This window comes from Chaetodon auriga, chromosome 13 (assembly GCF_051107435.1).
Source record: "Chaetodon auriga isolate fChaAug3 chromosome 13, fChaAug3.hap1, whole genome shotgun sequence".
Classification (NCBI taxonomy): Eukaryota; Metazoa; Chordata; class Actinopteri; order Chaetodontiformes; family Chaetodontidae; genus Chaetodon; species Chaetodon auriga.
Genome location: NC_135086.1, coordinates 14,887,138 through 14,909,984, shown reverse-complemented (window position 1 = coordinate 14,909,984; position 22,847 = coordinate 14,887,138). Strand labels below are relative to the sequence as shown.

Genomic DNA, 22,847 nt, shown 5'->3' with positions numbered 1-22,847 from the left:
GCATCCCTGCCAGCAGGCTGCACATTATACTCCTCATTATATTCCTATTGTATAACTCGGCACTGCACAGTAGAGTGCCTCTTGGAAAGCTGTTCAGCTGGTGAAGAGAGCAATCATCGTCTATGCTCAGTAAGATGAATTACATTTGACAAACACACCACATAAATGGCCGGTGCGGGCCAAACCTTCATTCTGACATCCTTTACAAGGTTAGTGGATGTAAGCTCCCAAAGCTGCACTTATCCCTCAGAGAAATGACATAACGGGAAGTCTGATGAGAATCTGCTAGGAGTCGCACTCCAAACCTCACCACCACCAAATAAGTGGATCAAACGCAAAGCTGCCCCCTTATCACTACTTCCCCTGTCTGTTTGGTGGACTCTGGTATCTGATGAATCCTTATCGTGGCCATACAGTGCTGGTTCACATGTCATGTTATCACACAGGTCCCTTCCCCAGGGCTCCCACAGGAAGAGTCTGTTCCCAGGGCACTACATGCCAAGTAGCTCAACTGCCTTACGGTGAGGGAAAAAAATGCAGCGCGGTCAAGAAAGGACTGTGAATTTAGGCAAGGTTTGTCCAGCGTTTCTGTCACCACGAGGGTCTCAAATTAGAAGAATTAAAAGGCTAATTTCAATAGCTTTAGTTCCAGTTTGTTTGTATTCTGGTCCTGAAAATTCAGAGGCTGTGAATTCTTGCAAATCCGTATACTTGTTTGAAAAGTTTCAGTTTAACCGTCCCAGTGACCCAATAATGTCGTACTGTATAACCACATTACAAAACGCAGCAGCATTAAATATACAGTACGCTGGGCGTCCTAGAAACAATCTGCTTCTTTCTCACAATATTAAATCTTAAGTCTGTGTATTGAATAATTACATTAACTGGGATATACGGACAAATTTGCATTTAAATATAGCTCACAATGTCTTGTTTTGAGTAAAAAGGATTATTGATTTTTGATTTACTTTATTCAGTAATAAATAAATAAATGCTGCTGCTGTAAAGCTACCAGAACATTACATTCATTCCTAGTGAGTCTTTTTTTCAAACTTTTTTTTTTTTTTTTTTTTTTTTTTCCCTTTAACTACATGAGTCACATTTGAAAGCAATTACCTTGGTGTTCACACAGACTGGTGTGCATGCTAATTCACCTCTTAATCTACCAGCAGGACTAAGCGCACACTGCGTCCCCGCCGAGCATTAATAAAGAACTTTTGCCCTAATTTCTCGGTGGATGCTTAATTGTTTGTTTTGGTGTTGAGGGGGAAAAGCACCTGAACGAATCAAACCGTTATTAAAATGATGAAAGGAGGAAGTGGCCTACTGAGTCAGAGTGTGTGGGTGGCGGAGGGGGGTGACCAGGGACTCCAGGCGCGTATTTCATAATGCTCGGCATGGTGACGCGCTGGGGACCCGCTGCTGCTGCTGCTGCTGCTGTGCGGTGCCGCTCCTTCCTTCCATCTGGACTTGTGGCGGAGACATGCATCTCTTTTACGTTTCTTTAATCTCAACCATCTGAAAAGGAGACTATGTCCGCTCAAGGACTGTTAAGCAGCGTCTTCTCATGCTCGCTGAGCCCCAAAACTATTTCCAAGCGGAGACTGAGGCAAACCAGGAGCTTGGACGCGACGTTGATGCGGCATTATGGGACCGAAGCAGAGGAGACGTCGTATAAGGTCAGTGTCAGTGACCTGACGGCTTCGTGGTGCGGGCGGTTGTAGCTGTCAGGTTTGATTTGATCACACAGCATCCAGAAATCCAGAGTTATGTCTGGATTTGCAATATTCAGACGTTGATGGCATTAAATGACTTTGATGATGATTGTGATGTGACAATACAATTTTTTTTCAGGGGGGAGTCGCAAATGTCCCCCAAAAAGTCGGCTCACAATGCGATTTAAAATCTTCAGGCATACTACTTTTGATCGTTATATTTTCTCACTTTATTCATGAAGGACTGTTCACAAGAATTAAAGCTCGAGAGCCAACAGAACTTGAGCGCGAGGCTGAGCGTTGTACGTCATAGCGTCCAAACTCCGGAAGTAGCTGGAATTCCCAAAAGGATGATGCAGCCAAGTACAGTATAGTCAGGAGGGTCCTTTAATCTTAAACAGACACATTTCGAAACGTTTTCTGACTGCACATTTGGTGTGTGCTGTTATTTCTATTAAATGGGAAAGAAGAGGAAATCTCCCACTATTGCAACATAACCAGGTCTGTGACGAATAGGGAAAAAAACAAAGTTGCTTTGTAGCTGCGTCACTGGCAGCCAAAAATGATTCAACTCATTCCTCTTCATGAAATGATGTCGGCAGAAGAGTTTGCTTGTGGTGACTTGTTGATGTCAAAGAGGTGTGACTGGAGGCACACATTCAGTAAGTGTTAGACTCGACTAAAAGGGAAAAAAAAGCTTATGTCCTCACATCATAAACCAGATTTTAAGGTGGAGTTCTGGAAAAAGTGTCAAAGAGACTGCGATGGGAGGTGATTTAATCATTTCCTGTGCAGTGAAGCATCCAGCCTGATAATGGTTCAAATATGGCAACAACAGAGATGTGACGAAAGTATCCAAAACTATCAAATTTGCACACTGTGAATGTGTGCATGGCCCTTAGAACAGGACCGGTACACTTACATAACTCCTAATGAGCCTGAAAACGCAATTCTTCATGGTCACTCCACCTCAGTAAGCAGTTTTCCCTTCAATCCAGCTTCCAGTCGAAGTGAAGCTTTTACTTGTGTCTTGTTCTGTAGAAATGCAGAAAGCAAAGAAACTCTGGATTTATTGATGCATTTATTCATTAGTAGCGCCAGAGATGAGAGTCTGACCACCACACCATGTAAAGCAGTGGTAGCAGCGCAGCAAATGCAAGGTTAAAAGCACTGACATTTCTGTTAAGAATCGCCTGTATACAGTATAAAGGAAACAAATCACCTGAGTTATTACTGCATATTAGGACCTGGACACATGGAGAAATTACTGCCCATGATTTTCACTGTGTCATATAATTAGCAGGAAACAGGGGAAAAATATAATAAGGCATCCAAAAATCCATTACAAAGTCCATTTGCTTCTTTTCTCGTGTTAGAGATTGATCTATTTTAGATAATAGAATTGTCACATCATAATTTGAACCAATCTGCACCGCTGTGCTGAAGTTGGTCCTCATGGAAACACTGTTTGTTTAGTATAATGGAAATGTATTGCAGACATGACATTATAATAGGGTTGTAATGAATACCAGGTGTCTGGTCTCTCTAACAGTCATCAACAATAACCCAGGTCCTACAACCAGAGCTCTTAGAAATGTAAATCTGAATGAAGCTGATTAATATTGGAGACAGCTCTGTGTCACAGAGGGTATTTAATGTGATTTATAACTATGGGGAGTGCTTGTGTGCTGCCAACACCATAATGCTCAGAGAGCTGCACTGCAGCCTAGATTTTGCCAAGCACTGTAAAGTTGGAAAACGTTAACTCCACTGTGGATAACAGCCTCAGACACATTGTGAAAATGTAGTTAGTTTTACATTTTCTCATTAATCATTGATGATTTTAACATCATTAATACAAGATCTTCCAGGGCATTTGTGGACAGCACAGCTCTACCACAGTATTTCTAGAGCTCCAACTGAGAAGAACTGAGCTCAGGTCTGATGTGTGAGATCCTTCCTGGAGACTCACATGACCACGCTGTCAGCTTAAACTGACAGTAAGTGCCTTGCTGCATGCAAACTTCACCAAGCCCATAATGAAAGTCACATTTTTTGGGTGTGCAAATATCCAACCAGCGGTTCATCCAGGGACAATAGTATCTAAGATACCGTCCAAACAACATTTGATGAAGTCAGGCTGACAATGTTTCTCCCTTTGCACAAAGTACTGCTGCACCTCCACCCATTAATAGCCCCAGCTCTACAAGACTCTCCTTTTATGAGATGTACTATGTGTCTTGTAGCTCAGTCTTGTAAAAATAAAAAGTTATTGTATTTAGTCTCTTGAATGCCATCCAGTGTATATTTATTGCACTTAACAAAGAGTAAGTCACGTAGACTACCATAGGCACACACCACATACCTGGTGCCACAGCTTGCTGAGTATATAATCAATGGAAATCAATCATTGCAATGTGTTTAGTTATAGTATATCCTAATTAAGGTCTGCTGTCTGAGATAGGGTATGCTCTGCTATATGTCTGTGCTGCATAAGATTTAAATGGTCATTAACTTATAGTAGCATGATCCTGGCATAGAAACACATGCCTTCCCGTGTTTAAAAGGAGTGTCAGAGCAGTATTTCTGATCTATGCAATAAATGACCGTGTATTTTCCATAGGTTGAACATCACTGTGTGAGAGGCATACTCACTCAGGGTGTCAGTAGGCTGAGCTGAGATGGAAAGCAGAGACATCTGGTTTACATGAAGAAAGCCTCAACTTTTATTTCTCGCAGTACAGCAGCATGACCTGATCCTTGGCTACAGTCCCTCAGGCACATAGCTCTTCCCACGGGAGGCTGTCCACTTGCATTGCACGGAACTAAACCCGCTGTCTCAAAACTGCAGCCCCATAACATCCAGTTTGTGTCTGATCAAGAGCAAGAGCAAGAATAAAGAGAGGGTTAGATGTGAACACAGGTGGTACAATATTGTTACATATCAGTTCAATCAAATCTCACTTTCAGGTACCTTTGTATGGTGACATAACTGATATATATGATCTCTTAAGTCAAAGGGTATTCCCAGCCTAATAGCCAGATTCCTGCACTCAGTAACCAAATTCAGTTCACAGTCTCTCTATGAGAATATGGTATGGGGTATGCACATTCAATTACTTTATTGGCAGTCTATCCTTCCCCAGTTTTCCTCAGTGTATTACAAACAACAATGCAACTTGCCATCGACTAAGATCAATATGTTTCCTGGAGAACATTGTTTCAGGCCCCAAAAATGCAGTGAACACACTGAATTGTGGGAGAGGAGACAGAAGATCGAGCAGTGAAAGTTGTATGAGGTTAGATCATTCTGGATTCTTTTGGGTTGGAGAGGACAGTTACAGAAACAGACATAGAAGCTTCAAACAGGCTGTGAAGGCAATATTAACTACATGCACATTAAAGTTAATTTGAGCTATTTCCCTTCCAGCTTGCAATAGCTTTGGTCTGCATTCATCTCCTGTATCCATCTGCCTGCCATATTGCACTATAGAACTGATCGGGAAGATTTTTTGGATGCTTTTGAATGTCATGACAGTACGCATGACCGCCCCACTGCAAGTCAATTACTGTTTAATAAGAGCGTGGTGGATGCCTTCTATGATCCACGTAAGTGCCTCGCATTGGTTACAGACATGTTTAGATTCACTTAAACTAATTCTGCATTTCATTTTGGGCTGTTATTGGACTAGCCTGTGGATGTGAAGACCCTGTGAGACCCTGGAAAATATTGCCTTTTGGTTAAATCTTTTACGTAAAGAACTAATGTAACATTATTAACTGTAATTCAGTGTCTTTTTCTTTTTCTACATTCTGTTTTAATAATGTCCACATGAAATCTTGTCTGCGGAAGATGGTGATTTTGAAAGCCCCCCCAGGCAGTGTGTGATGTAATCCTCATTTATTTGATATGATGCACAACCCTTCAGAGAAATACCTTTGTAAGTCTCTCTAAACAGCCAGATCAGATATGCAACTATGAAATTACACTGCACTGGCCACTTCATCTGATACACTTGTACTGTCTAATGTGATCCAGTACAACAGCTCTGCCATGATTCCTACATTTATGAAGATTTTAAATGTTCAGCATTTGTTGACACTGTCAGAAAGGGAATAATTCTGCTTTATTATTGAGGTTGTAGTGGTTGGTGGTGTTGAACTGGAGTGTATTGAAAGTTTCCAGTTCAACACCACTGCAAACTACAATTTCAGTAATAAACATGTAGTTAAATTAATACCTCTCTGATAGTATCAATCAAAACTACACTACTATCTTTGCAAAAGCAGAATTTATGGCAGAGCTGTTGTATTGGATTACAATACACTGCACAAGTGTACCTAATGAAGTGGCCAGTGAGTGCATATCCCCATTCACTCAGGCTTCCTTTAGAAAGTTGGTAAATTGAAGAAACTTACAAAGCCTTTAGAGGGAGCCATTCATCATTCTGCTGTAGAAATACAGGGACCAAAAGAGGATATTAATCACTGGGACAAAGATTAAGGGTTGACAGTACACTGGGTAGTATCCGAAGACGTGTGCACTCATCTTGTATAAAGCAAAAATTCTTCAACTGTGCGTTTTATAAAACGTGCACGGCCATCCTGTCACTGTTATTTATACCAGCACTGCAGTTTTGACATTGTACAAATAGCATGTTACTTCAACATCAGGTTTTGTTGTGTACTAAAGCAGCGCTAGCTTTTGACCACATATTTCAAATGCCATTTTAATCTTATTCTCATTCCCTTTATGTCAGGCCGGAGGAGGCTGAATTCATGGTCCCCTCCCTCCTACATGGGTTAAGAGTGATTCAGGTGCCCACGGAATATCTGTATTTTCATATTTCATATGTTGATTTTTAATATTTGTTCCACCTCATTGATGAAATGTAGCTTTAAAGGTATTTTTCAAATACGACTTAGCAAACCTGCAAGTTTAATTCTGAAATATTTTACTATACCGAATTTCAAACTGAAAAACCACGATGTGTCATAACACACATCTGAGTGTTCCATGGCTCCTTGAACAGGTCGGTGGAATAATTTGTCTATGCAAAGACAAAAAAGTTTGAGAGTGCTGTGCTGTCTGAGTGTTTCGATGGAATTCCATTTGCATTCCTCTGAGCGCCGTGAAGGAGAGACGGCCTGAAGGACAAAGAGGTCGGAGGAAACTGAAAACTTCTCTCTGTGTTATAGTCACTTGAGTCTCAAAAAAAAGGAATTGGCTTTGGTAAATGTAAGAGGAAATATTTTCAAATAAAATCCATCAACGGCACTGAAAGTAGGTCTCCAGTTGAAGTTTCTAAAGGCAGGTACTAAACCAAATATGTTCAACTGAAGTCACAGGGAATAAGTGATTTCCAAACAATTCAACACATAGAATTTGATTGCTGTTTTGACTGCATTTGAGAAGGACCCTCACATTGTAGCTGAAGAGGAAAACTGATATTATTCATCTAATTATGTTTCAACAGAATGGGTATTAAAGCCCATCTGCAGGCTGTTGCAGCTGTTAGTCTGCTTACAGCATAATATAATATGATAATATCATATTAGGACTCAGGCAGCACCTGCCCCAGCTGCTGTTCAAGAGGGTTACCATGTGCTCTTGATATTTATTAACACTAATGTAAAAACCTAAAATAATAAATTATTGTCTTGTTCAGTTCCTGATCTGTAGCTACTCTATATTAAGATGATATAAACTCATTTTTTGGCATCTACTGTACAATAAACAGATGGGACTTAAATGTTTAAGTGAGCAGGGCACACCGATCTTCAGCTATATGTGTTTAAATGTCCAAAACATTAAGCTATTAGTATATTAAAGTTTTTGAGACTTCATTGTTGAGTTTTAGTGTTTTTACTGTGCAGCCTAAAGAGTTCTTGAAGTGAATGAGAATTTCCAGATTATGATTTTTGTAAGAAGCTATCAATAAAATAATCATTTGATTTATGTAATTCACTACAGGTGGAGATCCTTTTTTAGGCTACCGTTGTTCGGAAACATCAACAGGAGGGAGGCAACTTCCTTGTTGGGGGGGGGTAACCGCCATTATAGTTCTGGCCTTCCTGTGTATGATGCATATCAATTACTCGGGTAACACCTGCTGTTCCCAGCTGCATTAGCAAACCATTTCACCTAAATGCCACAAACCAAGAAACAATATATTTTTCACTTAATGTTACTGGTTTCTAGTAATGCAGGTATATTTTAGAAGATTTTGAGATATCTCTCTGAGATTTTATACCAACACCCTAAAACAGGTGAAGATTAGCCCGTTCACAGAAATCAGCTATCTAATGTTAGCTAGCTACACATCATGCTCAACAGCTCAAATACAGTCAACATCCTAAATCTGTCCACTTTTTATTTCTTGTTCAATTAAGGACACATTCAGTAACTGTGGTGCACTAGTTTAATGTTTAGTATGTTGGTCCAGCAGTTTGTTTATTTCTGCTATTTGTTTTACTGCTGAAATTCGCGTTTTTAACTCGGCCTCCATAGCAACACTCGCTGAGGCTCATGGGTATTGTAGTATTTAGAACGACCCGGTCTTCCAACTGACCAAAAAGTGTTTTGCAGCCTGAGAAGTGGACCCCCGTCTTTAAATTGCGACACAATCAGTAATTAAACACGCCGACTGCAACCAGTCTTACTGCTTTACCAATACACTGTAACGTTACTACTTTCCTGTCGAGAAATAGATTTTTGTATGACTGAACCCTGCGTGTATGTGGCGTTTACTAACTCACAGGTGAGAGGACTGACCCCTCCCAGTCCATCCATCAGTGTAAATGTTGTTTACAGAGACTGCGTCGCTCACCGTGATGTAAGCCGGTGGCTGAACTTGCTCCTCTTTCACGTTGTGAGACGTTGTGCCAGCCTTCAGCAGCGGGCATGTGGACTGTATTTAAGGGCGTTTCTTCTCCAGTCAGATGGCGTCGGTTTATTTGGCATTAAGTGGTGGTCTACAAGTTTGAGAGGGCGACTTGTCATCCGTGGCGACACTGCTCTTTGTAATGGGGCATCCCCTCGCCGAGCGAAGCATCACCCGTCTTGTGAGTAGCTGCTGTTGTCTGTTGGATTTGTCGGCTTTGTCAAGGTTCACCAGTAACACGAGAAGTTCATAAAAGTGGAGGAAAAAATGACGAGTACACAGAAACGTGTTGACGTTAGCACAGGAAATGTAAGTTATGTTAGCCATACTTGAAAAGTACCGAAACATCCAAGAAGGCGTGGAAGAATCAAACGACATGTGTTAGCTTATCAGGAGAGTACCATCACCACCGAAATGAATCAAAATCAACTTATTATCAGTCCAGTGGTTAACAGTAAAGATTTACTAAATGTTGTATGCCGTTACCTTTAACGCAAAGACAAAAAAAATAGATATGTAAGCTTGCATTTCAAATTCTCTGTGGAGCACATTTATGCATTTACTTCAAGAATAACAGGATGTGAGTAACTGAAAGGCTTTGTGTGTTGGTGCACAGGTGCCCCAGAGTTAGTTTGGTGTTGTTGACACTTATATAAATGCTTGTAAAATATGCCAAGGGTTAAATGTCTGCAGTTTTTAAACAAATAATGCAGAATTTGCACTTAAAAAACGCTAATGGACAATGTGTTGTGGCTCTTGTGGAAAACTCTTCCCTCAATGCTCCATATAATGGCTTCCTGAGGAATATTCATCACCTCACTGGATAGAGTTCAAGTGTGGCTGATTGGTGTAATCTGAGTTTCCAATCTTGCTATTTTGTATGAACTACCTTGCACATTTCCTCTCTTTGTATTCCAGGGAGCGCTAACAAAAGCTCTGCATGTCAGCAAGGCTTTGAATTAAAGGAAGGGAAAGTGCACCTTCACTGAAACAGCAGAGGGCTGAGATAAATTGAATCTGTTGATACATTTCAATGGGTGTGCTTGCTTTGTTGCCGGCTTTGTTGTAACAGAATAGAAACGGATGAATAAATACAAAAAGTAACAATCAGTGTAATAAATAGCTTCATTTAAGTGGTTAAAATGTTAAGAAGAAGAGCATCACAAAGGCTTTAAACACTGAGCAGGATTCTTTCTGTAACGTCAGATGGCTCATGATGTTGGGGCGAGGCAGCCGGGACATCTGAAAGTTTCTTGTTGAGATTTTAAAGCGCTGGCTTTATGAGTGACCGCTGAAATCATGAGGTCAGCGTGATAAGAAACAGTAACTCCATCCAAATTCGACAAAGACGGCTTCTGTAACAACTGGGAGCAGCTGTTCGGGTCTGACTTTCCTCCACAGTGATAAATTCAAAAGAAATGATCAAGGTTTATGTTAGGAAAAAGCCATCCCACAAGATGATTATTTAAGATTATTATATAAGAGTGTTGATTTTTGTCACTTATCCACCAAAGAAACAATGGATAAGAAGTTTCAAAACTGCACCCAAGTGATTGTGCACTCAAACCTATGATTATTGAGGGCTATTGCATCAAAATGCTGTACACAATACTTTGAATTCCAAAGTAATTAGCTTTGATTTGACGTCACTTCACTGACGAAGAGAAGCTGTGGGAACCCAGCTGATCCTTGCATCAGATGGGCAGAAAGGTTCCACTCCCATGCAATCATGCAAGAGGAATGTCTGAAGAAAATGGGTAGTTTTGTGTGTTCTGATCATCTCTAATCGTGCTTAAATGATACTGAGGCAAAATAAATACACACTGAGGCAAGAAAAATAAAAGGATAATGGAATACAGAGGCGCAGCAGGTAGTGCGCGTGCCTCACAGCAAGAAGGTTGCTGGTTCGAACCCTGGGTTGGGCAGGGCCTTTCTGTGTGAAGTTTGCATGTTCTTCCCGTGCATGCGTGGGTTCTCTCCGGGCACTCCGGCTTCCTCCCACAGACCAAAAACATGCTCGTTAATTGGTCTCTAAATTGTCCGTAGGTGTGAGTGTGAGTGTGTGAGTTGTCTGTCTGTGTGTCTGTGTATGTAGCCCTGCGATCGGCTGGCGACCGGTTCAGGGTGTACCCCGCCTCTCGCCCATTGCTAGCTGGGATAGGCTCCAGCCCCCCGCAACCCCGACCTGTGTTTGGTCTCTGTCAGTGTTTGACTTTACGAAAACCAGTCTTTGCAAGCTGCAAAGCAGAGTGATGGACACCTCAGCGTAGTTTGGTCAGCTAACATACAGTCAACTGCAATAAGTAACAGATATGAAATATGATGAACAGCAATAAACCCACAGGAAAATTCTGCCACAATATGCAAAATGTCTACAATCATATAATCACATAAGTAGAACAGAACAAGGATCCCTGTCAGGATCCTGCGGGAGAGATGACTCCATTTCCGCTGATTTGATTGGTCAGTGGTTGGGCTGCATACAGGTTTTTTTAGGTTAGCTTCGTGATATAGGAAAACCCAAGTGAGGCCCAAACATGGCGGGCTAACCCACTAATCTCGCTTTGTGGATCAGGCTTCAGCTGAGAAGACAATGATTATTGCTTAATTATAAAAGCAAAAAAAAATTCCTAGTTTCAGTCTCTAAATTCTGAGGTTTTCCTGCTTTCGTTTGTCTTGCAGTATGTGACAGTAAATTGATTATCTCTAGGTTTTTGGATGATTGGTCAGTCAAATCAAGCTGTCAGATAAAGTCATCTTGAGCTCCAGGAAATTGGTATTTTCTGACAGTTGATATGCAGCATGGTTAATTAAGACAGTACATTCATTTTTAATGAGCATCATTGTTAGCTGAAGCCCTGCAGTTGATTTGAAATGCATTAAGATCTGCCATCATTTGCTGCCTGTTCAATTCATGAACTTGTTTTCTTGCTCACAGCACATTGTGTCTGCCCTTTAAATCATGCTGTGAAGACATTGTTTAAAAGCGAACAGTACTGACTGTGTAACTGTGAGATGCTTTGTAAAACCTAACAGAATGCAGTCATTTGCAATCAGACAGTTTTACAAAGTGTTCCTGAGCCCACGTAGTAACATCCTTTATACAATCATGTGTTCACAAAGAGATGAACCTCTCTCCATCCTCGCTTGTGAACGACTGAGCCTTTCCAGGATGCCCCTTTCATACCCAATCATGATCCTATCACCTGTTACTAATGAGCCTGTTTACCTGTGGAACGTTCCAAACAGGTGTTTTTGGAGCTTTCCACAACTTGAGCTCGTATGCTTCTGTAGCATGGTCCTAATTCTCCTTTAATGGGAGTGAGCCACTTTAGTGTAAGCCTTATCCTGATAATGAGTTACTAAGCCTCTTTGGAACATGGCTCATATGATTGCCTCGATTGTACTGGATCAAAGCACCGTAATCTCCAGCACGGAGATGCTCAAAGGTTGAGGATTTCAGATCAGATTATTTGCCCCGTCATTAGTACAGTACTAAAACTTCAGGATGGCTCATGTCTAGCTATGTTTACTATTGAAGTGTTATTAAGGATCACAGTGTTGTGTGATTTATTTGATGATATTTGAAAATGAGCGGAGTATTGAACTGAAATTATATGCGGTATTGTGCTCTTTATTGAGTGCAGCTGGGACAGAATCACAATGAGGTATTGAACATATATGACCTCACTGTAAAGTGTGTTTGCATTATTTATAAAGACTATTTTTGCTACTTGTAAAATAGGATAACATACATAATCACTATTCACTTGAAGACGACTTGCAAACGACTTAAAACAAAGGGTGTTTACAGTGTTGTGCAGTGTACAGTGTTACACTGTCAGTTTTAGTCATGGGAAACGGCAGATGACTAATGATAATGTTCCAGCCAGCAAGTGAAGCATGGGTATCTGTCAGGCATGCTGAGAGTCTGCACAGGGTGTGATTGGTCATGAACTCATGATGGCAATGATAGATGTATCAGACGTGTTGTGTGAATGTGTGTATGTGTGTGTCCTCAGGGTGACTTCACCTGGAACAGCGTGTCAGGACGTAGCGTTGGCCTGAAGCCCGTCCCCCTGCAAAGCCTCTCAGAGTTGGAGAGGGTTCGTCTCCAGGACGTGGCCTTGAGGCGACTGCTCCGGGATCACGACCTGGGCTGCCACATCACCATCCCTAAATGTATTAAAACACACACACTCATACACACATGCTAATGGTCCTCTTCCTTATTGAACAAGTTGCTGTTCTGTGCCATGCCAGAGCTTGTCACAGCATGTCTTCTGAAACACATGCAGACCAGCAAAGAGGCAGAAAGTTCCTTTTATTTTTTCTTTTATATGTATATAATTATTTTCTTTTTGTGTAGTGGTGTAGTGCTCGTGAGTGATGGCAGTAAAATCTCTGTCACAAGCCTCTACCTCTCTGTCTTGACACGTTGGGAGCAGTTTGCCAGCTCTTTCGAATCGTGTTATCATTTAGGAAATGAGCCTAAGAACATCAAATTAATCTTTTGAGTGCAGGAGCGTACTGTATGCACTATGACTCTCTGTTTAACTGTGACACCTCTGCCTCTTGTCAGATGGACACAAGCACAAGAAGTCACTCAGGCGGAAGCTGGATTCACTATCTAAGGAGAAGAGTAAAGACAAAGGTAATGTGGCAGATATACTCCATACTGTAAGGGGAATGTATGTTCCCCCATTGTAAATTGTCTTTAGATAAAAAAAATTCTAAAACACTGGGGATATTATTCTTAGTCTTTCCAAAGCAGTGAAGATAAACAGTTGTTTGTTAGGACTGTGCGAGAACCACTGAGCCCTGTCAGACTTTTATTCCCCTCAAGTATCTAGTCAGTCTCCGACACGAGAAAAGATACTCCTAAAGCCAATCCTAAAGCTTTCTAAACTCACTGAAGCACACATGCTCAGCTGTTTATACCCGTGGAGCACTCAGTGATCAGAATCTACAGTACAGTAAAGAAGTCTCAGAGGGAGCTGTGGTCTTCAACTGCCGCGCCCGCTGCTACAATGTGGCAGGAAAGTGATGTTCTCTGTCAGACAGGCAGTCAAGGGAAATAACGAAAACAATCTTAAGTGGTGGCTCATTCATTACAGCCTATCCTGCGGCATGGCCCATCCCCTCTATCCTCTTTTCCCCCTTTTGTTTACAAAAGCACTTCAGAAAGTATGCGCTCCCTGACTGTGAATATTGAGTGTGCACTGCAGAGCGCCGTTCGTGGCATTTCTCTTGTCATATTTATTCAGAGCAGCATTTATTTAAAAGAATATAAAGAATGAATACAAACACAGTTTAGACACTTTGTGCAGGAAATACAAGATCCACAGGGTGAAATATAGAATATTTTAACTTGGGGCCAGCAAGACGAACTGTGAGTCTCCTTATCTTGCCCTTTCCCCTCACACAGAGACTACGCCCCAGGCGTTTGGCATACCGCTGTCACAGGTTATATCCAATGACCGCACACACAAGCTGCGGCACGATCCCCCACGGGAGGGGCACAGTGACCCCACTGAATTGATGCTATCCTTCCTCCACCTCACCGCCAGCTTCAAAAGGGCCAACAAGGAGCTCTCCAGCAGCAACTCGTCCCTTAGCTCCACTTCTGAGACCCCTAATGGATCACCTCTGCCCAGCACACCAGACGCAGCCCCACGGACACGCAGGAGGGTAGGCTTTTCTGACCAGAAACCCGACACGCTGTTGTAGAACGACAGGATATCTGTCTCTGTCTCTGATTACACTTGCACAGTAGATTTCTCTGGGAATTTGTGACCTTTTTTTGGATATTCACTCAGTGGGTGGAGGAGGCAGCCACAGTTTATCACTCAAGGCGCTCACTGCACAGTTGTTACCCATCTGCTTGACAGGGCGGAGTATCTGTGGATTGCATCACTGACCTTGATGATAACCAGTCTCGGCTCTTGGAGGCCCTCCAGCTGTCCCTGCCAGTAGAGGCAGCTGGCAACAGGAAGAAGCGCCATGACAAAAAGCTCAGCCTCAACCCTATTTACAGACAGGTGCCCAGGGTAGTGGATCTCTGCTGCCAGCACCTGGAAAAACACGGTACACATTATCAAAGTTGAAAAAAATCACACTATGACAATGGTGCAGGTAGTGTACAGTGTATGCTATAGACCAGTCTAGCATTTGTCTGTGGAAACTTTGGTCGTAACCTTGTGAATTATACAAATCTCAATGTGTGTGAGGCTGAATATTAGCCGTAACATTTGGACTTCATCTTTGCTCAGGCCTGCAGACGGTCGGAATTTTCCGCGTTGGGAGTTCTAAGAAGAGAGTGCGACAGGTACTTTACACACCTCTGCACTTGTAAATTGTATCAACCATGAGCAGCATTTTTGCTGTAATCACTGTCACAATATTTCATCCAGCTTCGCGAGGAGTTTGACCAGGGATGGGAGGTACAGCTGGACGAGGAGCACAGTGTCCATGATGTAGCTGCCTTGCTGAAGGAGTTCCTCAGAGACATGCCTGACCCACTGCTAACAAGAGAACTCTACACGGCCTTCATCAACATAATATGTGAGGAGCACACGCACGCATACACTCAAGCAAAAAAAAATAACAAGTCACCGTGCTTCGGTAGCATTTTCAGCTGTGTCGTGTTTTTAATCAACGTCATTTTGGTGGCCTTTTTTCTACAGTGCTGGATTATTCAGACCAAGAGAGCGCCCTCCAGCTCCTGATATTTTTGCTTCCTCCCTGTAACAGCGACACACTGCAGCGCCTCCTCTGCTTGTTGTCCACAGTGGCTGCACATGCTGAAGACAGCCTGGACAATGAGGGACAGGAGGTAAAGAAACTGTACATGCTCTGATTTTATGGCAGCGCAACAAAAGGTGCAAGCGCCTGCATTTCATGGCCTGTGACAAGATGAAATTTATTACACATGAGGTAGCACATGATCGGGTGTGGATATTTTGGTCAAAAGTGTCTGTTGACCAGCTCTGGTGGCATTTTGTCAAGCAGCTTGACACTTGCTGATTCCACCAGCAAGCACAAAAATATGTGTTAAGGAAATGAGCAACTATCTCATGATAATGCTGAATAATGTAAATTGATGGTTTACAAATTTAATGTGATTGTGATGAATTCCAGCAGCCATCAGAGGGCAGTAAGACGGATGTTTGTTACATCTGCAGCCTCTAATTTGAAGAAAGTGCTGTGCCAAAGTGCTGCAAATTATGCATGATGATCCATTGTGGGTATCTTGATTAAATGATGCACAACCAACACAAACCACCCTGCTGCACAACAACCACTCAAACGCTTTGCTTCTACATACATCAAACAGTTTGGTCATAATTTATGTCCCCAGTTGAACTGTTATAAACAACAAGAAGTGTAAGAAAATTATGACAGAGTGGGAAAGGGTTTGTCTCTACATCTACACATTTGCGCCCACAGACAACAGGGTTTTTATCCAACTCCATGAAGTGGAGTGTCAGTGTCAGTCATCTGTGATTGGAGCTCCTGGTTAAAAGATATGAATAATTAATTATATATTAATAATATGATAAGCTGAACCCTCCTTTTTATAGCACACGCTTTTTATGAACTCATTGTCCTTGTGAACGTGACCTTGCACTTTGCCCTCATCATTGTGTTTTTGCTGTTAAACATGGGCCAAAAGTCCCTTTTGTTGTCATCACCGTCTTGAAAATGAATCTTACTTTTTGACCACAATCGAGATTAATTGTTTCCCACGGATATAAAAACCAGTTTCTTCCTGGCCTCGGTCCTAGAGCGTACACACTGTAAGCGCGAGGTCTGTTTGGTCTCTTTGAACAAAAGAAGGCAGAGCCAGCCTTATTGGTGGTGGCAGGGCTGTGTTAGGGGCACATTCCCAACATTATCTGGGTGCCAAGGAGGGTCACTCTACAACAAAAGACGCCGACCCTTAATAGGATAATTACTCTTTGCATGTAAGAGTTTTCATTCCTGTGTGTGCGCACATGGACAGATGAAAAGAAAATCGAGGGTAATTTGGCTCCATTATTAACTTTCGTACAAATCGTTTCAGTCTTGAAAACATTCCTTGTAACTGCAGGGGTCAAATTCGGGTTATCACAGAGGATCATTTTGGCTGTGATGTGAGAGGTTCACTAGCAAAGCTGCTGATTCAGATTATTTGTCTTTTAACTTGAAGGATTAATTGTTACAAATAAAAGTCTTAATTAAAGAAATCTTCCATGTCGAAGGGCTGCCGGAGTGCTTACGTTACTGTTGCTGAACAACCACCCCATTGAAATATGCAGTGAAGGAGACTGTGTATGTTCAGCAGACAATCCAAACAAATGAGTTCTGTCTTCTGTTTCGTTCAGATCACAGGAAACAAGATGACGTCGCTCAATTTAGCCACCATCTTTGGACCCAACGTCTTACACAAGCAGAAGAACTCAGACAAAGAGTTTGCAGTTCAGAGTTTTGCCCGTGCAGAGGAGAGCGCAGCCATCATCAGCGTGGTCCAAAGGATGATCAATACATACGACACACTCTTTATGGTAAGCCATAAGCATGGGTGCAATCAAGCAATTCCAAAGTCTTAGTCAGGTCTTCCTTTGGCAGACAAATAATGTTTCGGGGATAAAGCTTAATAGAGTGGAGCCACCTAATAAAATGTAAACATTAATTTTGCAGGTTTTGACATTTTACAGTCTCTTATAAAACAAAGCAGTTTCACAGTAAAACAGAAATCCATGTAATTGTTTTTCCTCTCCTGAACCTTGTGAAATTCAGTTCAGTGAATGCTCGTTTTAGTGCGTGGCAAATGATAAGCCTCACTGGAGAGGCTAATAAGTGTCATTCGAGCCTCCCTTTTGTTCATAGACAATGATTGGGATTAAGGGCACGATCCTCATCTACATGATGTTTCCTGATTTTCAACACAAACTTAAGTGCACATGCAGTTAATTGGAGTATCTGAAAACGATCTGTTAAGGAAGCCAGAGGGCAAAAAAAGCCTATCAGACATTTGCTCTGCATCATTAGTTCTACTTTTCTAAGCTGCTGTTAATTATTTTTGCCTTATAGCATACAGACACCATGCTGTCTCTGTTGTATACTGCATCGCAGACGTGCTGGCAACATAAAAATGTCGGTGTAAAAGAGCAATTCACCGAATGTGGTAAAAAAAAAAGATTAGGCATTTGTATGCAGGAGGCGCGTGTACTTAATGTTATTTGGTTCAGTTCAAGTGTGATTAATTATTAAGGCACAGTGAAATGAAGTCAACAGAAATTTTACAGGTGTTGTCTCTTTTCATGTTTTCATTCTTCCAGGTTCCTGCTGACCTGCAGAATGAGGTGCTAATGAGTTTACGAGAAACTGATCCGGATGTTGTGGATTACTTACTGCGGAGGAAGGCCTCTCAACACGCGTGAGTTTCCGCCTTTTGTCTCGTGTGTGTGTGTGTACGTGCGCGTGTGTGTGTGTGTGTGTGTGTGTGTGTGTGTGTGTGTGTATGTGTATGTGTGCTGTCTCTCCTCCAAGCCTTCAAATGGTCAACACGAAGAATACATCATGTATTTCTATTTGTTGTGTCTGCAGAGAATCAGACATTCTTAGAGCACAGGAGTCCTTCACTCTGACAGAGAGACGCTTATCCCATGACTCCATCAAAGCATCGAGCGGAGAGGTGTCTCCCTATGACAACAACTCCCCTGTCCTGTCAGATCGACTGTGTGAATACCCAGAGGACAGCAGTCCGCTCTCAGGCAGGATCCCCAGACTTTCTATGCAGTACAAACTCAGTGGCCATTCTAAAGACGGATCTGGCAGCACCTCTCCTACGCTTTCTACAGACAAAGGTGAACGAAATTCTTTGCGATGTATGTTTCAGTATTATGAAGTATAATTTTTGGAATTGCATTCATTTGCTTTCTTGCTGAGATTTAAATGAGAAGTTTGATGCCACTCTCACATCTGTAGGGTAAGTATGTAGCTGGAGCAAGCAGGCGGTTAGCTTAAGTTAGCATAAACACTGGAAATAAGGGGAAACAGTTAGCCTGGCTCTGTAGCAATGTAGCCAAAATGTTTCTAATGCATGTGTAACTATGTGCATGCATTTCTAATTGTATCTTTTGGATAGAACCAGAATAGCTGTGTCCATCTGTTTCCAGTCTTTGAGCTAAGATAAGCTAAGCTAACCAGCTGTAGCTTCATATTTACCATATAGATGCAAGTGTCATCTTCTCATCTAACTTTTGGCAGAAACTCAACTTTTTCAAAGATAATTGAGCTCTTGAATCAGTCAATAACAGGCATAAAGACAAAAAAGGAACTTTTGAAAATGCAGTCATTCCTGTACTTGGTATAATGTAATTTGAAAAGGTCAAAAGACTTTTACTATACTACGACTATTTTGTTAACTTCCCAAAACCACAGGTCCCAGTGCCGCGGTGGCTGATACTTTATCTTTGTTAAACTGACAAGGTTCCCAAATTTTACTCATATTACAGTAGTAGACAGTCATTTATCTTGGAATATGGTCAAAACAGATCTCAGTGTCATGATTTAGCTTTTTATAACAGATGAAATGTTTGACGAATAGAAGCATGCCCAAAAACTGAGCGTGACTTATTTTATATTGACTTAATGATCAATTAAAGCAAAGCAAGCAATCCTCTTGGTGCTTTCTCCCTGACAGAGGCCTCGGCTGATCATTTTTGGGACACCTGGCATGAACTTCTCAGCAAGGACTTTACTGGCCGTCGTATCACTGGTAATACAATCGTCTTCCTCTGTGCGTGTTGCTGCAGATGGTCTTGAGATATGTAATGAATGCTGGATGTTAATGAGCAGTTTCTCCCAGGCTCCCTCGGAGACGTGTCGGAATGTGAGTCGTATGGATCATCAGAGGGGCTGAGCTGTCGCCAAGGTAACAACAAGCTGCCCATCAGACCAACCCAAACCTCATTGGGCATGCTGGAAGTCAGGCCACACCTCCCGGTGACTCGCAGCAGCAGTGGTCCTCATGACCAGAGGGGACAGACGCAACTGCAATCATCATTGCATCAGGAGTTCAGTGGCCAATCAGAAGCCCTCAGCTCGGACGACTTAGCAGGAAGGACAGGACACCCTGCATGCCCGTTACTTAAGGTCAGGACGCATAGTTTGTCTCCCCTTCACTGCTCTGGACAGCTGAGGGAGACCCATATTTCTCGCTCCACACCCTCCCTCTTCACGTATCAGCCTGACCCTCAAACCCCACAGCAGTCCCAGCAAAGCATGGCTCCGCAGACTGTAAATACTGCCGACGCCTCTGAGTCTGGACACGCAAAGGGCCCTGGTGCTCCGGACTGGCAGAGGGAGAGGTGGCATATATGGCAGATACTGTCAAAAGAGAACGCAGATGCTTTGCCTGAAACCTTGGTGTGATGCATCCTTTGACTATGATGAAATATACTGCAAACTTCAAGTGAAAGGGGTCCTTCTCCCATCACATCATCAGCTGTTGAAACGCTGCTGTGCGAGTTGCAGCGCGAGTTAATGTTTCTCATTGTGAGACTGATGGAACTTTACAGCAACTCCTTCTTAAGTGTGTTGTCATTTTGTTTTTAACTATATATATATATATATTTCTATATATATGTTGTATTGGTTTTGCTGCATATGTAAACATGCTATTAATTGTTTTATGTGATTTTGTACATTATTTTTTGGCGTTTAGTTTATATAAAGTTGTATTTAGACTTGAATGTCGTAACTTGAATGATAATGAGCGTGTTTTAATGCTGAATGTATGAATAGAAACCCTGTTTCTGTTTTAATGTTGCTTTAAACTTATATTACCTTGATATATGCTGAAGCTGCCTTAACACTGACTTTTGTTACAGGCTCCAATTAGAATGCACTTCCTTGTGGAAATAGATTGCATCCAAATTAACACCCATGTTTTGTTTTGTTTTTTTGTTTTGAATATGGATAATTACGCTAATGTTATGTGTAGCACTCTACTACTTTTTGTGTTTGAGATGCAGGAATAACGATTAAGCAGCGTCCTTTACAGGGATGTATATTATTTGCAAATTTACATCACTTTGTAATTTAATGAACAGCAATTATCCATGCTTTTTCTAGTTGCCTCTTAATAAACGGTGATTAGTTTCATGGAGAAAATGATACAACAAATCTCTGCCTGTCCTGATTGGTACATTGAAAGAGAAAACAAATAGCACTCTAGGTAATGGTTTTTTTTTTTTTTTTTCATCATTGGCCTCAGTCTCTGGCTGTTGATTGGCCAGTTAGACACATCTGTGACAGTATGTAGTAAAGTGTAGACAGATGGTCAGTGGAGGAAAATGGCTGCATGAATTTGAATTCTGTGGTGACACATTAGACAAACTGAGTTAAAAATGGAAGAAAAGTGAAAGAAGTTGGCGCTTAGTGACATATGTAGGTCAGAGCATGCAGTTATGTTTTTTTTTTTTTTTTTGTTCAGTATGCTTTGGGATTAAATGAAACTGAAACAGATACTATCGACAGAAGTTGCCATATCCATGGGTGCCATATGTGGTTCATCCCAAACTTTACTGAATCTTCCAATCATATACAGTAATATTAGAAAAAAAACATCTGAATTACAGCTAAACAGTATATGTTACCTCCACTGTAGAAAATGAGTTTAAAAGTCAGTAGGGTGCACCTCCTATAAGGAGCCATGGTCTCTGGTGTCAGATGGTAATTTCACTTTTTCCCAGAGGAGTTCATTGGGGGATCAGCATGAAGTAAAACTCCACTGGCTCCTAAATTATTGCTACATTTCAGTCAATGAAACAATTACCTGACTGTCCACAAGAGGGAAGCATAAGACCAGGAAATGATTTTCTGTTTTCTTGCCTCCTTGAAATCAACTCAGTACAGAATATTCAGTCCGTTTTGTCATTACGCCTTGAACATTATGAGTTCAGTTTCATTCCAGTGACACTCCTTTTCCCAACAAGACAGGCATGACGTTGATGTCATGTGTTGTGGATGAGGGCTCTTATTGTGTTTCTAAAGGTGTAATTTTACACTCTATCTCGCACATCATTACACATCTTCTTTCATCAACAGTAATCTTGCTTTATGTGAGTTAGAATAAGAGATCTGAGAAGAGACAATAACTAGAACGTTTGCCCCGAGGTAAACTCTTAAGGAACTGGGATTGCAAGAAATACTCACAATAAGTATGCAATTCTGCAGGAAATGGATGCCATTGAAGTCGGTGCGGATTACTGGGAGCACATATTTGAGGATGCAACAGTATTAGTTGCCATAAATTACTGAGATGACTGAAATCGTGTCTTAATAGATGATTATGTTGATTATGTTGTGACAGTGTTTTGCCAATAACGCCTCCCTTGTTAAACAAGCTCAGGGGATTTCCTCCACACAGCCGTTTGTGGTGAAACTTTTGAGGCCGTATCTGTCTTTACAGCTGTGTGAGCCGAGCCGTATTTGGCCACCACGCAGTCCCACTCTGACGAGACCAAAGAGACAGAACAGGATGTCTGGATGTGTTTTCCGCAGAATCACTGCAGTTCTCCTAAGCTTTTGTATCTGTGCCGCAAATGCAGCAGTCAGCCTTAAGACTCGTTTCATGTCCTAACCACTAACAGGCCAAGCAGTGGAAAAAAAAAAAAAACAGCCTGGAGATGCTTTTTTTTCCCCCCTTCTTTATTTGTGACCTGCCTCTGGAAAGCAAACAATCAAGATCCACTATTTAATTTCACATCTTATCTTTGCAGCACTGATGGATGCAAGTTGATCCTTTGGCAGAGAGCTGCAACTGTTCCCATCAGGGGGTCCATCCTGTCTGAGTCCGCTCTCTGGCATCAGGAGCAGCTGCAGGGAGGACAGAGGAAGGTCACAGCCGAAATGAGGCTGAATGTCTAGAAACAAGAGAGCCGTGGCCCTGCTGTTTCAAGGTTGAAATTGATACACAAATCTCTACAGAGGAGAAATGGAGCTCAGTGGAGCTCATTAAGGTGTTGGTTATTGCGCAGAACACTTTGAAAACAAATGCTGCAAAGCCTCAGTCCATTCTCTGTCATTTTAGATGCTAAGTCCGGACTACTTGATATGCTCCTGTATGCTGACTGCTCGTCAATAACTGTTGATTTTTTTTTGACAAGAAAATCCGGGAGTGTGCCTTTAAGACAATCACCATCAGTCACTGCTGCATTAACATTTAAAAAAGTGGAGATAAGACGCTGTTTTGTGC

General features: G+C 41.8%; 1 protein-coding gene across 2 annotated transcripts; it reads left to right on the top strand.

The window, feature by feature from the left end:
- Positions 1-1,424: 1,424 nt before the first annotated feature.
- Positions 1,425-20,731, top strand: LOC143330036 (rho GTPase-activating protein 6). Of its 2 annotated transcripts, none has more exons than XM_076746184.1 (13): positions 1,425-1,679; positions 12,622-12,781; positions 13,182-13,253; positions 14,028-14,290; positions 14,491-14,686; positions 14,872-14,927; positions 15,013-15,163; positions 15,286-15,434; positions 16,966-17,145; positions 17,923-18,020; positions 18,191-18,450; positions 19,290-19,364; positions 19,455-20,731. In XM_076746184.1, the coding sequence occupies exons 1-13, from the start codon at positions 1,533-1,535 to the stop codon at positions 20,018-20,020; spliced, it is 2,373 nt and encodes a 790-aa protein (XP_076602299.1). In that variant the 5' UTR covers positions 1,425-1,532; the 3' UTR covers positions 20,021-20,731. The 2 variants fall into 2 exon arrangements, with proteins under 2 accessions (XP_076602299.1, XP_076602300.1); XM_076746185.1 differs by lacking the exon at positions 1,425-1,679 and adding an exon at positions 8,654-8,780.
- Positions 20,732-22,847: the final 2,116 nt, after the last annotated feature.

Bases quoted from the DNA above. Each gene is read 5' to 3' on its own strand.
- LOC143330036 (XM_076746184.1), top strand. From the start codon at position 1,533: ATGTCCGCTCAAGGACTGTTAAGCAGCGTCTTCTCATGCTCGCTGAGC. The intron at 12,782-13,181 runs GTATTAAAACAC...GCCTCTTGTCAG, and splicing joins CCACATCACCATCCCTAAAT to ATGGACACAAGCACAAGAAG. The intron at 18,021-18,190 runs GTGAGTTTCCGC...TTGTGTCTGCAG, and splicing joins AGGAAGGCCTCTCAACACGC to AGAATCAGACATTCTTAGAG.